The 14,649-nt window shown below is 49.3% G+C and overlaps 1 protein-coding gene across 2 annotated transcripts in view; it reads left to right on the top strand.

Moving 5' to 3' along the window:
- The window catches only part of CRISPLD2 (cysteine rich secretory protein LCCL domain containing 2), a 96,305-nt gene that overhangs the window by 60,801 nt on the left and 20,855 nt on the right, over window positions 1-14,649 (top strand). The window contains exon 15 of one of the 2 annotated variants that reach the window (XR_004523387.2): window positions 13,858-13,966. Coding sequence is in view for 1 of the 2 variants with exons in the window: in XM_033845286.2 (XP_033701177.1) it covers window positions 2,325-2,379 (55 nt within the window). In the remaining variant the exon portion in view is untranslated. Of the gene's footprint in view, window positions 1-2,324; window positions 4,776-13,857; window positions 13,967-14,649 lie in introns of those variants that run through there. The other variant, XM_033845286.2, reaches the window with a different exon arrangement.

The following is a 14,649-nucleotide window of genomic DNA, read 5'->3' as shown; positions in this document are numbered from 1 at the left end:
GTCGTCATTCCTGTGGTTCCACGCTATTCCATTGTGTGGCCAGACCATCATTTCTTTACCCAGCTGACTGGCATCTGGGTTGTTTCCTTTTTCTCTTTTGCTCTTGTAAACAACACAGCAAAGAACATCTTTGCACAAGCCCATGTGCTTTCCCCACACTTTTCTTAGGTAACTTCCTTTTATCAGAGTAGCCACAGCTACCAAATCGACTTCTTTCTGGGATGCACAGTGTGCCTCTCTCCTGTTGGTACCCTGCCCCCTAGGGCTGAGAATAAAATCCTCGCCCCTTACCCCTTACGGGCAGTCCACACCTACCACCACCCCACCCGCTTCTCCACTCTCCTGGTGCATCACCCTCCTCGTCACAGCAGTGCCTGTCACTAGCCTTCTCTCTGTTCCTGGATACCAAGATCTCGCCTCAGGGCCTTTGCACCTGTCGGTATCCAACCCCAGACCCTCCCAGCTCCTATACCTCCCATGGCTGGGCCCGCACGTCGTTCAGACCGACATACAAATGCCACCTGCCCGAGGAAGCGTCCTCCTGCTGTTGGGTCTCCAGTAGCCCACCTCCCCGGTCTAATCTGATCCTGTCACCCTGTGCTGTTTTCCTCCCAGCACCCACCACTGTCTGAAATTACTGTATTTCTCACACATAGTTAGCTGTTGATCTCCCACCCCCCAGACTGTATAAGCTCCCTGAAGGCGAGAATCCCATCGGTCTGGTTAACCCTGTGTCCCTGACACCCAGCTTGATGCCTGTGCATAGTAGGTCTTCAGTAAACACTGGTTGAATGACAGACAAAACGCTGAGTTCAGCTCTTTGTTCAGAAGTGCTTGTAGGAGTTTTAATGCCCATTACGAACATTGTTCAATATCTTTTAGAAAATTCATCCAGTACCTTCTGTGAAAATTGTCCAGAAATGCTGTACCAATTTACATTCCTTTTCGTATACCTGTGGGAGCTACAAACTAGGCTAAAAAGAGTCAGAGGGCAAGATTTAGAAAAGGAGATTATTTTATAATTTATCCGATCACACTTGTTTTTCATCAGACGCATACAACTGGCAACTTTCCTAGGAGAACTAGAGCTCAGTAAATGTTTGAAGCTTGAACAATAGGAACCCCCCCCTTGCCTGAAGCAGTGGAAGGGACCACAGCTGGTGTCACATGATACCTAGTCGGCCAGCTGTGTGCTGTGTTGAGAAATTCACACCCGGTTCAGCGGGGCCCGCTCGTGCCTTCCGGGTGGGCCGGTTGTTCAATGGGGATGCTTGGTAGGACTGGGCAGGACCTCCAGGAACCTTAGGGTACCTGCCTGGACGACAGCCTGAGGGGCCCCTTGTCCCTGGGTTGTCGGGGGGCCCTGTGCGTGGAGGCACCCACTGCGCCGTCTGTAGAATTGCTGGTAGTGAGTCAGCATCCCGGAGCCTGGCAGTGGTCCCCAGTGCGGCTTACCCACCACGTCCAACAGCTGAGTGCCTCGTAGCTCCGGGTGACTCTCTCAGACTAGTCATTTGGGCAGAGGATCCAGGGAAGTCCTGTAGCCCAGAGGCCTGAGGAGGGCCCTGGAATCTGAGCTTTCGAGAAACGAGCAGGGCAGCCGGGGTCACTCCACAACTGGATGGTGGAGATGACTGCACAAGCCCCGCCCCCCCATCACTAAACATCATCGAATTGTACGCTTCAGAAGTGTGAATTTCATGGCATGTTATATCTTAATGAAGTTTGTGTTTGTTTGTTTGTTGTTTTTAAAGGCATGCAGTTAGCTAAAGGATTTAGCTCCTATCTTGAGAGGGTGGTTTTTACTGGCTGTGTGACCTGGCAGAAGCTTAATTTCTCCTTTGCCTGCAAAATAGGGATACTAATGGGTCTTCATCGGAAGGCGGTAAAGGCGTATAGAAAATCCTTTGCACAATATCTGAGCCCAGTCGGATCGGTGCGCCCATTCTAGTAACAGGAGCACGTGCATTCTTGTTATAATGCCGTCCTATTCGTCGGTCAAGCAGGTGGCCACTCTCTGGGTTGACAGGTGGTACCAAAAACCAGGCAGAAGTCTTGGAGGCTGGGTTCAGTTCAGGCAGACAGGGGCCAGCAAATTCCAAGTTAACAACCCTGACCTCAGTTGAGACCCAGGCGCGTCTGCAGAGGCAGAGGGCTTTGCCAGCTCCTCCTGGCTGGGGCATGCTCTGCTCCCAACAGCTTCGCCAACTGACCCTCGGCCATGCTTCCTCCACCGCGGGGACTTGGGGACACCCCGTTCCCACTCCGTTCCCGCTCCATCCCTGCAGATCTTTCGGTAACGTGTGCTCTCCCTTCTTTTTCAGCTTGAGGACCCCTCGAGACGGAAAGGCCTTCCGGATCTTTGCCGTCAGGCCGTGAGCTTGCAGGGTCGGGGAGAAGGGGGCGTCTTCAAGAGGGCTTCGGGGGTTCGCTTTTTATTTTTATTTTGTCATTGGGGGGGTGGGCCGGGGAAACTTCCTTTGATTGGCGTCGTGTCCCATCCGTCGTGCCTTGGTCTCAACTCCACCCAGGGGAGCATCCCTGGGGTCCTGAGCAGACAGCCGGTGGCCGTCCTGCTGAGTCCCGGGGGTCTCCCCCTGGGAGGTGTTCTGTTGTGGATGCAGAGAGCATTCCAAAGGATGTGGAGCTGACGCTGCGAGGCATTCAGGGGAGTGGGAAGGGGCGTACTGAGAACGCTCGGGGGAGTTTCAGGGATGGAGTAGAAGGTAGCTATTTAAAACATTAAAAAACACAGGCCGTCCCTACCAATGGAGAAAAATGGGTTTCATGTTTGCTGGTCAGACAAATGGGCCGGAACAAGGGGACTCTGCCCTGGCACCCGTCCTCTTCCCGTCCTGCTCTGTGCAGGCTGGTTCTATACACAGCAGTGCTGGTTTCCTTCGAGTTCAGCCGTAACTCCAGAGATGTGTCTTGTCTTGGTCCTTCCCTTCGTCCACGTGGCCCGTCTGTTTGCTGCCGTGACCTTTGGTCTCACTGAGGACTAATGAACCAGGACCCTTTCTTGATCCCCTCCCTGCTGTGGGTCACGCCCTGCCCAGACTGGTTTTTGTGTCTCCCGCCAGGGTCTTTGCTTGGCAAACAATTCTGTTTGAAGCCCACTTTTTTCTTTCCGACTCCTTGTCTCTGTGGGTTCCACCGAGACGTCTAAGAACAGCCAAAGTAGGGCTGTTTTGTTGCTGCCTTTAAAAAACGGCACTGAATCGTACAGATTTCCCGTCCGTCGGATGACCTATTTTTTTAGCCATGAGAGGAATGGCTTCATTCCTCAGTACATTCCTCGCCGAGGTTAGCAGCTCTGGGAAGAGGGACAGCCTGCAGTTATGAAACCGTCCTGCGGCATAACAACAGGAGATGGTAACACACTGGAAGGATTTCTCTTCCTATTTTTGTGAAACAGTTCTTGCCAAATGTTCCTGAGGCTCTGAGGAGTGCGGTGCTCTCTGGCTGCCGTCGCTGTACAAAACTGCTTCAGCAGCCTAGACCCAAAACCCACAGTGAAATAAAATACCCTTTTGTAAATAGCATTTCTTTGCAGAAGGTAAAATTCCACCCTCCTCCACCAGGCTGGCCAGTAGATCACTTTCGTGAATGCTGACTTCAAAGTTGATTTCAGTCTCCATCAGACTATTTCAAAGGCAGAAGAACTAGCAGAAAGTTTAAAATGAACAAACAAACAAAACCTAACATGGTCTGGGCAAGGAACTCCACCTGGGGAACCAAGTTGGTGTGTTGTTTCAGGGCAACCCTAATTAGTGAAGAAACAGAAGGTAGATAGCTTCCCCCCACCCCCACCCCAAAGGAGTTTGTAAAAGTAATGAAACTCTTAGCTTGACAGAGCTGAGATGCGCGGACTGTGTTTTTGCTTCGTGCGTTGTGGGCTTGTTATAATGCGCAAGTACTGACTGTTCGACTCCAAATGTCAGTGCGGAAGAATTTGGTCAGACTGTCCGATACCGCGTCTAGTTCCTGCCAAAGATCTGAGTCCTTGGAACCGTCCGGATGCTAGGTATTACGCTGTCGGACTTTTGCTTGTCACCAGGCCCTTATGTCTGTGGCCACGTCCAGACTGCAAGCTTGGGTTTTTAGAATTAGTGACGGTCCTGGGGAATTTCAGTAGGTTTGCTTTTGAAGCATCCTGCCGGAGGGAGAATCTGAAACGTCCAGTGTGAGTGGACTGCTCTCATTTTGAAATCAAATTCCCGAGTTCCTGAACGCCTCATTAACCGGCCGTCTAACGGGCTGGAAACTCCTCGCCCAGAACCAGACCTTGCTGTCTTTTTCACCTTCACAGACATTGTGAAACTGGAACCATTTATCTTCTGGAAATGGACACAGTGCTACAAAGTATAAGACCTTGTAATCAGGGACCCCCTTCTAATTTAGCGTGTTTAAAGGGCCGTCATGCCCTCAGCACTAAACCCATAAAAACATAACTCCGGCCAACAGTGTTACTGGGCCCCCCAAAATGAAAAATTTTGGTGTCCTTCTGATTTGTTCCCCATCGTGTTCTGATTTTTCATGTCTGTAGGCTCACTCAGCCCGCAGCTTACGTGTGTGCTTTTTTCTATGAAAAATGATGTATTTTACTACTTCCTATGTACAAAAGTTTATTGTAAATGTTGTGTGTGCTTCGCATGAACAGGGACCACGTTGCTGTCGTTTCAATAAAACTGGTTTGATTTCTAAAACGTCTCTGGGACGTATCTCTTACGGACACATCTCAACAGTCTGTGGAATAAAACAATGGAAACCTCCTTGCAGGCTCGTTACTATTTTCTACGCCACTCCTCCCAGGAACGTGGCACGCGGGGCGTCCAGATGCTAATTGCTGCAGTATTTTCACCTGAGATGTGCGCGAATCACGTGGGGCGGGGGGCGAGGCTTGTCGAAACGCAGGTTCCGGGTCTGGCGGGTCTGGGCTGGGGCCTGAGGGGCTGCAGTTGCCACGGGCTCCCGGTGGCGCTGAGACTGCTGACCTCCACATCACACTCTGCGTGGTGAGTACGACAGGCTTAGCCTCATTCCAGCACTGTCCTAGTCAGCTTGGGCACCGCAGGCGGGGGAGCTCACACCACAGAGGTTTATTTCCCCACACTTCCAGAGGCTGGCAGTCCAAGATCAAGGGGCCGCAGGGCTGCTTTCTCCTGAGGCCTCTCTCCTTGGCTTGCAGATGGCCACCATCTCACTGTGTCCTCTTCTTTGTTCGAGCATCCCTGGTGTCTCTTCCTCGTCTTATAAGGACACGGGTCCTATAGGATCAGGGCCTTATCCTGTAGACTCCATTTAACTTTAATTATCTCCTTAAAAGGCTCCATCTCCAGATACAGTCATGTCAGGCGTTAAGGCTTCCAACATATGCATTTAGGGAGGGGGGAGCCCAATTCAGTCCTTAACGGTCACCATCTTCCCAGGCATCAGCCCCCTTGTGCCCAGTTGAGTCTTGTGTCCCCGTGTTCCGAACGCTGTCAGCTACGAGCGACTTAGGGAGCTCCTGGCTGACTTCCTTCCCGCCACCCACCCTCCGCCTTTGCTTTCATGGGCCTTCTGTTTATAACACGTGCTTCTCATTTTCATTGATGGCGGGGTTAGCTTTCCTTTTTTTTTTAAGTTTTTAAAATTCTTTGGCTGCGCATATGGCATGCAGGATCTTAGTTTCCTGACCAGGGATCGAACCCGTGCCCCCTGCAGTGGAAGCTCAGAGTCCTAACTGCTAGACCACCATGGGATTCCCAGCTTTCCTTTTTTTTGTTGTCGTTTTTTTGCGGTGCGCGGGCCTCTCACTGCTGTGGCCTCTCCCGCTGCGGAGCACGGGCTCCGGACGCGCAGGCTCAGCGGCCATGGCTCACAGGCCCAGCCGCTCTGCGGCATGTGGGATCTTCCCGGACCGGAGCACGAACCCGTGTCCCCTGCATCGGCAGGCGAACTCTCAACCACCGCGCCACCAGGGAAGCCCTCCCAGGTTTCCTTTTTACTAAGTATATCTAAGGCTTTTTAAATGTTGATTTTAAAATATTACATAAGCAGGTGTGCAGGTGGGCCGCAGAACCCACGAAGATGGGGGAATAGTGACTGATGTTTGGGAAATACTGGTTTCTGACGGATGCATTGTCAAGGCCGTGGAAATGCCCTCCCCAACCCCACTGACAGCAACCCCAGGGCACTGGGAGCCTTCCTTCCAGCTTTCCTCCCGCAGAATCTGCAGCCTTCCTTGGTGTGCCTCTTTCTCCTGTTTCTGGAAATTCTTCTGACCTCCCAGGATGCCACAATCCCAGGCCCCAAACTTCTGGGCCCCAAACCTCCAACATACAAACGATGTACTGGCAGCTGAGGAGGGAGCTGGCCCTTCCTTCTTGCAGAATCCGTCTGAGACGCAGCAAAGGTCTGCAGAAGTGCTGTAAGCGGGCTGAATGCCAGCGCCACGCTGCTTGGGAACCCCCGACAGAGGGGGCGCCGGCACAAGGTGACACAGGGACAGAGCACGGACTTGGGAGTCCCTGGGTAGCTCCACCTCTTACCAATCGAGGGACCTCAGACAAGTCACTCTTGCCTCTTTGGACCTCAGGCTGCTCATCTCGGAAATGGGAATTTCTCACAGCATCCTCACCGCAGTGCAGAGATTACAGGGGAGCTGTAGGCTGAAAGGTGCTTGACTAATAATGGCAACTCTGCGTACTGGTTGGCATGCTTTGGGGCTGCAGATAACACAGACCCCATCTAACAGCCCCAGGACTTGGCAGAAAGACAGAGTCTCAGGCCCCAGCCTAAACCCAGTGAGTCAGACCTCTGGGAGTTAACAAGCCCTCAGGGGGATTCTGCTGCTGGTTCAATTGCAGAATCATTGCTCGGAAAAACGTTCAGATATCTTACGTGAGAAGTCAGGAGGGAGATGATTCGGGGACAGCAGCTCAGAGATGTCGAGACACCTGGTCAGCAAACCTCGCCCCATCCTCTGTGGTCAGGACGGCCACCGGCCGCAAACTGTCCCCGCACTGAGTCTGAGACGGGACGAAGGGATGAGGAGGGAGGTCCTCCTCACAGCATTCTCTCTTTTCTCAGGGAAGAAGATCTTTCCCGGGATCACCCAGCAGACTTGTTTCTAAATCCCTTTCATCACGGATGGGTCACGTGCCCATTCCTAGGTTTATCACGAGGAATCGGGATAGAACAGGAAGGTTTAGAGTAAAGAGAGGCTGACCGGGGGCCGTGAAGGGGTCATGCGGTGTAAGAGTTAAGAGCTAGGTTGCAGACATGCCGGAGTTTGACTCCCACATCAGCTCTTCACCAGCTGTGTGATGCCGGGCAAGTCGCTCAACCTCTCTGAGCATCAGTGCCCTCCTCCATTAAAGGGAACTAATAACAGTGTCTACTCCAAGGGGCGGTTATGCGGATTAAATGAGGGCGAACTTGAGACGTGCTCAGCCCTTGGTGGGCACACACAGCTGCCACATTTGATCACTGTATTGCTTTGCAGCATGGAACTAGTGCCAGTGGTTACATGCCACAGGGAGACAGATTTCTACCAAATTCAAAAAAGAAGATTCAAATTGGTGGAACTTCCAAAGATGAAATGGCCCTTGTGAAGAGGGAGTGAGCTTCTCATCCTTGGAAGAATACAAGCAGAAGCTGGAGGATCCTCAGACTAGATCTACTTTAAATCCTCTTTCCGGATTCTGGCTCCCAGCAGAGACCTGCCTTTCCCTCCTCCGCCCTGCCCAGAGGGCCCTGGGGACCCACGGAAGGGGTGACATGAGCTATGGAATCCTGGCTCCTCCAACCATGGCCCCTTCATTCTATAAAGGAAAAACAAAAACCCTACAACTTTGTAGGTGGTCCTGAAGCCGTTATGTCTTACCGGGTTCGATTTTGTTTGTTTTATCCATTGTCCTTCTAGTTTTTCACACCAAACCAAAACCTGTCCTAGCTGACCACTGGGCCTTAAAAAAGTCTTTTAGCCCCTTAAAAAAATTAATTTGTTGCCAAAGGCCCAGGTGTTGAAAACCTCATGGCATTCCTTTGACTCTTTCATCTTGGCCAACTAAACTGGTAGCAGCCTTCACCCAAGGACCAGGGAGACAGACCATTAAACCAATTCTTCTGTCAGTGCCTGGCCTGCCTCCGAGGTGGGCAGAAGGCCTCCCTGTGGGACCTGGCTGCCACCACGCTGGACGGGGATGGGCTGGCTCATCAGGCAGCAGGCTCCCAGCTCACCTGCTCTCACCTTCTTACCCCAAACATGGCTGTGGTCCCAAGGATATTTCCTCTCCATCCTGCTGTCACTAGCCCAGGCCCACTGCCCCGCCCCTACCTGACCCAGGAAGATGGCAAAGGAACTCACCTGTGCCGAGTGCCACTATGTGCCAGGACTGAATGGGCACCAGACACATGCTGTCTCATCTAATAAGCACACATCTCCATCAGCAACTTGCTAATTCAATACACTTGTCAAATATAATAATTCACATCCTCATTAGATTTTCTTTGTCAAGATGTCAGCTAGGAATGTGTTGGGCTGCATGTAACAGAGACCCAACCACAGTGGAAGGTAGGAGGGTGAGGATGCTGTGAGAAATTTCCATTTCCTAGATGAGCAGGGTGCAGTGCTTGGGAAGTTCTCAAGGACCAGGTTCCTTCCCACTTACTGCTCTGCCAGCCACAGCACATGGCATGTGTCCTTGTGGTTGAAAGATGACTGCTTTGGACTTCTCTGGTGGCGCAGCGGTTAAGAATCTGCCTGCCAGTGCAGGGGACACAGGTTCCAGCCCTGGCCCAGGAAGATCCCGCATGCCACAGAGCAACTAAGCCCATGAGCCACAACTACGGAGCCTGCGTGCCACAACTACTGAAGCCGGTGCGCCTAGAGCCTGTGTTCTGCAACAAGAGAAGCCACCGCAATGAGAAGCCCACGCCTGCAACAAAGAGTAGCCCCCGCTCGCCGCAACTAGAGAAAGCCCACGCACATCAACAAAGACCCAACGCAGCCAAAAATAAATAAATGAATCAGTTAATTTTTAAAAAAAGAAAGACGACTGGTTCACCTCCAGCAAGTCATAGACATTCCGGAAAGGAAGAGACGTTTCAAAAGGCAGAAGCCACATGGCAGGTGATGTTGCCCCCTTTTATTACAGAAATTGTATCTTTCAATTCTAGAATGTCCAGTTGGTTCTTTTCCTACTTTTCTAATTCTTGGTGAAATTTCTCATTTTTTCATTTATTTCGAATGTATTTTTCTTTATGACTTCAACATAGATATAGATCAGCTAATCCGTGTATCTGGACCAGTCACCGTTCACTGTCTTTTCTCTTGAACAGGGGTTGGCAAACCCTTTTCTTAAAGGGTCCAATTGATAAATATTTTAGGGTTGTGAGTAGTAGCATCTCTGTCACGATTTAACTTTGTGGTTGTAGTCTGAGAGCAGCCATAGGCGATATGTAAGTGGATGAACATGACTGTGTTCCAGTAAAACTTCATTTTTAAAAGAAAAAAAAGAAAGAAAGAAAAAGCAGAGGGCCGTCCCCTGGGCCATAGTGTGCTGACCTCTTCTCTTGAGGATGGACACATTTTTTGGTTTGTTAATTTCTTTGTATGTCTAGTAATTTTAGATGGTATCTTGGACATTGTCAGTAAGGCATCCTGGAGATTGTAGATTGTTACATTTTGTTTGAGCAGGGAATTAACTTGTCTGGACTCCAAAGCTACTCCACTGCAGTGGCCTGTAACTGAAATCACTCTCGGTGCTGTTGGCCTTTGCTGAGCTGCTGGGAGTCTGCTGTGTGCATGCATGGTTCAGGGGTCAGCCAGAGACTTGGGCAGAGCTTGTACCCAGAATTTGGCATTCCTCTTCTACAACTCTCTCCTTTCTGGAGGTTCCCTCCTCACTTTCCAGCTGCTGCCTCCCCTGGTTCTTCAGGATTTAAGGCTTCTTTTAGACGTTTAGCCACTCCTATAGGATGCTGACTAGGGCTGTGTTCAGGCAAAAAGTTGAAAACCACTGGAGACTCACACAGTGCAGTCCCCTTCCTCCAAGTGTTGACTCCCATGCAGTTTCTGCCCGCCTTTGCTTCTCCCAATAACCATCAGAGACTTGTATTTTATATTTAGTCTGGAGTTTATGGTTGCCACGTATAGAATGGTTGGTCTGATTGTAGCTACTCTGCCATCACTGGGAGAGTAGAACCCAAGTCTAACTCACCCAGAAAAACAACGGAAGCATAGCTTTCCCAGAGGTCGCAGCCGGTAAATTTCCACTGACAACTTGTTGGTCAGAATTGGGTCCCACAGCCATTCCTAGCTGCAAGGAAGTTGGGAGAGGTGCATGTTTTTTCCTGAGCACATTGCAAATCCAACTGTAAAGCGGGTCCTATGGAGAAGAATGGGAGAAGGGACCTTGGGTAGTTAAGATGCAGCTCACTTGGGAACTTCCACAGGTGTAGTTTCTTAGCGCTGCTGTAACAAGTGACCACAGGTCCCGTGACTTAAACAACAGAAATGTATTCTCTCACAGTTCTGGAAGCCAGAAGTCTGAAATCAAGGTGTGGGCAGGGCCACGCTCTCTCTGAAGATTTCAGAGGAGTGTCCCTCCTGCCTCTTCCAGCTTCTGGGGGCCCCAGGCATCCCTTGGCTTATGACCTCATCACTCCAATCACTCTGCCCCAGCTTACGTGGCCATTTCAAGATCCTTAACTAATTACATCTACAAGGATCCCAATTCAAAACAAGGTCACGTTCTGAGGTTCCAGGAAGGCATGAATTTGGGAGGGATACTGTTCAACCCAATCTAACAGGTAGACACCAGTCCTGCAGGCTGAGCAGTGGTAGCCGGCTGTCCACGTGATAGCTTATCTCCCTGGACACCTGGATTTGCCACCATTCAATCTTTGGGGTCTTTGCCCCAGCCCCTCTGTAGCTCACTGCTGGGGCAGCACTCTGGGAATTAGTGAGTGTTGTGGCTCCAGTGTCCAGTCTGTGCCCTGTGTCCCATTTTCCCTTTTCAGCCCCTCATAGTTTGAAACTTTAAATCGCCCCAATATGACACTTTTGAGGGGTGGGAAAAGAATCTGGAGCCAGTGGGCCTGGGTTCAAATCCCAGCTCTACTACTTATACTCTGTGAAACCTTGGACGGGTTACTCAACCTCTCTGTGCATCCGTTTCCTCATATATAAAATGGGAACAGTAATAGCAGTTACTTTGTGTTTTTTTTTAATTTATTTTATTGAAGTATAGTTGATTTACAATGTTGTGTTAATGTCTGCTGTACAGCAAAGTGACTCAGTTATAGACATATATATTCTTTTTCATATTCTTTTCCATTATGGTTTATCACAGGATATTGAATATATTTCCCTGTGCTCTACAGTAGGACCTCGTTGTTTCTGCATTCTCTATATAATGGTTTGCATCTGCTAATCCCAAACTCCCACTCCATCCCTCCCCCACTGCCCCTCCCCCTTGGCAACCACGAGTCTGTCGTCTATGTCTGTGAGTCTGTTTCTGTTTCGTAGATAAGTTCGTTTGGGTCATATTTTAGATTCCGCATATAAGTGATATCATATGGTATTTGTTTTTCTCTGTCTGACTTCACTTAGTATGATAATCTCTAGGTCCACCCATGTTGCTGCAAATGGCATTATGTTTTTTTTATGGCTGAGTAGTGTTCCATTGTATACATGTAGCACATCTGTATCCATTCATCTGTCTACATTTAGGTTGTTTCCATGTCTTGGCTGTTGTGAATAGTGCTGTAATAGCAGCTACTTTGTATGGTTGTTACGAGATTCCAAGAAGTTAGTACAGTTGTTTTAAAGCATTTGGAAGCCTGGTGCATAATAAATGCTGTATACACGTTAGTTGGATACCATTATTTTTACAAATATGTTGTGCGTTCCTGGCATTTTTTTCCCATCTAAAACCCTGCCCTGGGCCTTCAGGCAGCAGCCCCTGCTGTTCTCAGGGAAGGGGGACCACAGCAGAACAGGAGGAACAAAGAGGTACATTTTATTTAGCTTTTGATTTACTAGACAGATTTCTGGTTTTTTAAATTTTTTCTTTTGACGTCATTTCAGACTTGCAGAAAAGCCACACAAATGCTCCAAAGAATTCCCCTCTACCCTTCATGCAGCGTCCCCAGATGTGAACACTTACTGCATTTCCGTGATCATCTTCTTTGCCTTTTTTCTTTTCTATTTAAGAGGGAGTTGCAGACATGAGACCCCGTTTATCTCTCAATGCTTCAGTATTTCCTAAGAACAAGGACACTCTCTTCTGAGGAAGGAGACGTTTTCTTACAACACCTGGTGTAATTGTCTGCATCAGGGAAGTTGACACGGATGCATTATGGGATCTAATCTACGGACCTTATTCAGATTTTGCCGATTGTCCCAGGAATGTCCGTTATCGCAAAAGAAACTCTCAGCTAATGAATCACATTCGGTTTTCGTGTCTTAATTCGTGTCCTCGAATCTGGACAACTCCTCACTTATGTTCTTCTTTTATGATGTTGACATTTTTTAAAAGATGACTGACCAGATGTTTTGTGGAACGTTCCTCAAATCAAGTTTGTCTTGTGTTTCTTCCTTATGAGACTCAGATGACACGTTTTTGGAAGGAATCTCACAGAAGTGACATTGTGAGCTTCTCAGTGCCTCATACCAAGGGCATGTGTCTATTTGCTGTGGGCTCTGATGTCAGTTTTGAGATCTTGATTAAGGTGGTGTCTGCCAGCTTTTTCCGCTGTGAAGTTCCTATATTTTTTGGTAATAGATAATGATCTTGCAGAGAGATATATTGGAACTATGTAAATCTCCTATCCTCAGAAAACCTTCACTCACCGGTTTTACCCTCTAGTGATGCCTCTTCCCTGGAACAAGTATTTTATGACGGCTGTCACATGGTGACTGCTCTAATTACGCTACACCTTCCACATTTATCGGTTGGCATTTTCCTCTAAGGAAGAGGTTTCCCTTCTCCCGTATTCGTTTATTTATTCACACACACATTGTATTTTATAAACGTATATTCCAAGTGTATTACTTGGAATATACATGTTATATACAATATATATACACACATGTTATATACAAATATGTAGACACACAGGCATTTATTGTTGTGGACTCAATAATTCTTATTTTATGCAGTGCATTACAATGTTGTTGTTTTTTTTTTTGATGCTCAAATCATCCCAGATTTGAGCGGTGGGAACCCCTTCCAGCTGGCTCGTGTCCTTTTCACACAGCCCATCAGTTGTGGCTCAGTTTCCTGGCACAAGGTGCTCCTGGCTCGCCTTGTACTTTCCTTCCCCTAGTCTTGGAATCAGTCATTTCTCCAAGGAGCCCTACTTCCTTTTGGTGGAGACTGTATCTAAATAGATACGTGAAACTCTCTGGTGGAGAAAATAGGTTGAGGAAAAGGATGCTCAGATCTCAAAAGCCACATCTCATGGACCACACAGCAGATTTGGGGAGAATCTGGTTCTTCACCCTGCCCAGCCTCTGCAGATAATAGGAGAGCAGAAGCCTAAACCCAGCTGCCGGCCATGGTCTGAGGGGCTCCCCAACCCCAGGAGGCTGAGCCCACCTCGTGCTGTGGAAACTTGGAGACACTTGCTTTCCCAGAATCCCTTGCAGCTAGGGTGCATGCATGGGACGTGTTTCTGTAACTTCCAACTGGGAGCCCCTGGTGCAAGGAAGGTGGTGTCCAGAGACTTTTCTCGGGGGAGCAGTGGGACTTCAGGGATCGCAGGCAGGGGTGCCAGATTTAGACAAAGTAGAATAATAATAATAACATTAAAATATTGTATGGAACATACCCTTACTAAAATACTATTGTTTTTGTGCAGTTCATAGTGGACCGGCTCACCTCTGTTTCATCTGGCAACCCTAGGCATGGGATGATAACAGGAGAGTCTGGACTCCCTCCCCGGCGGGCTCTATGGCAGCCACCCACAGGTAGGTCCCACCAGACCATTCTGCAGAGTGATTTTGGGTGTCATTTCTGGCTGCAGAACCCTCCTGCCTGGTCCTCCAGCCCTCCTTGATATTCTGTGGGAACCACAGTGTCCTTGTAACAAGTCCCTTTTTTGCTTAAATAAGTACAGGGTGCTGTGAAGGGCCACCTGTGCCGGCCTCTCATTGTGTTGGAGTCAGGTGGGGACAAAAGGAGGGTCCCCCAGGTCAGTTCCAGGAAACTGGAGAGTAGAGGGGCTAGTTCCCCACTTCCTTCCAGAACTTGCAGGATTCCCCAGCCTGCAGCCTGAAGACAGCCACCCACCCATCCCTCCATCCTCCATCATCTTCCATCCACCGATCTACCCATCCATCTACCCACCCATCCATCATCCGTCCATCATCTACCATCTACCCACCCACCCACCCATCCATTCATCTGTCCATCCATCCATCATCCCTCCGTCCATCCATCCATCATCTACCATCTACCCACCCATCCATTCATCCACCCATCCATCCATCTACCCATCCATCCATCTACCCATCCATCTATCTACCCATCCATCCATCCATCCACCCACCCATCCATCCATCCACCCACCCACCCACCCATCCATCCATCCATTCATCCATCCATCCCTCCCTCCATCCATCTGGCATTTATTGAACACCTACTGTGTGTG

This window comes from Tursiops truncatus, chromosome 19 (genome assembly GCF_011762595.2).
Source record: "Tursiops truncatus isolate mTurTru1 chromosome 19, mTurTru1.mat.Y, whole genome shotgun sequence".
Classification (NCBI taxonomy): domain Eukaryota; kingdom Metazoa; phylum Chordata; class Mammalia; order Artiodactyla; family Delphinidae; genus Tursiops; species Tursiops truncatus.
The sequence above is the reverse complement of the archived record's forward strand: the minus strand, read 5'-3'. Positions and strand labels throughout refer to the sequence as shown.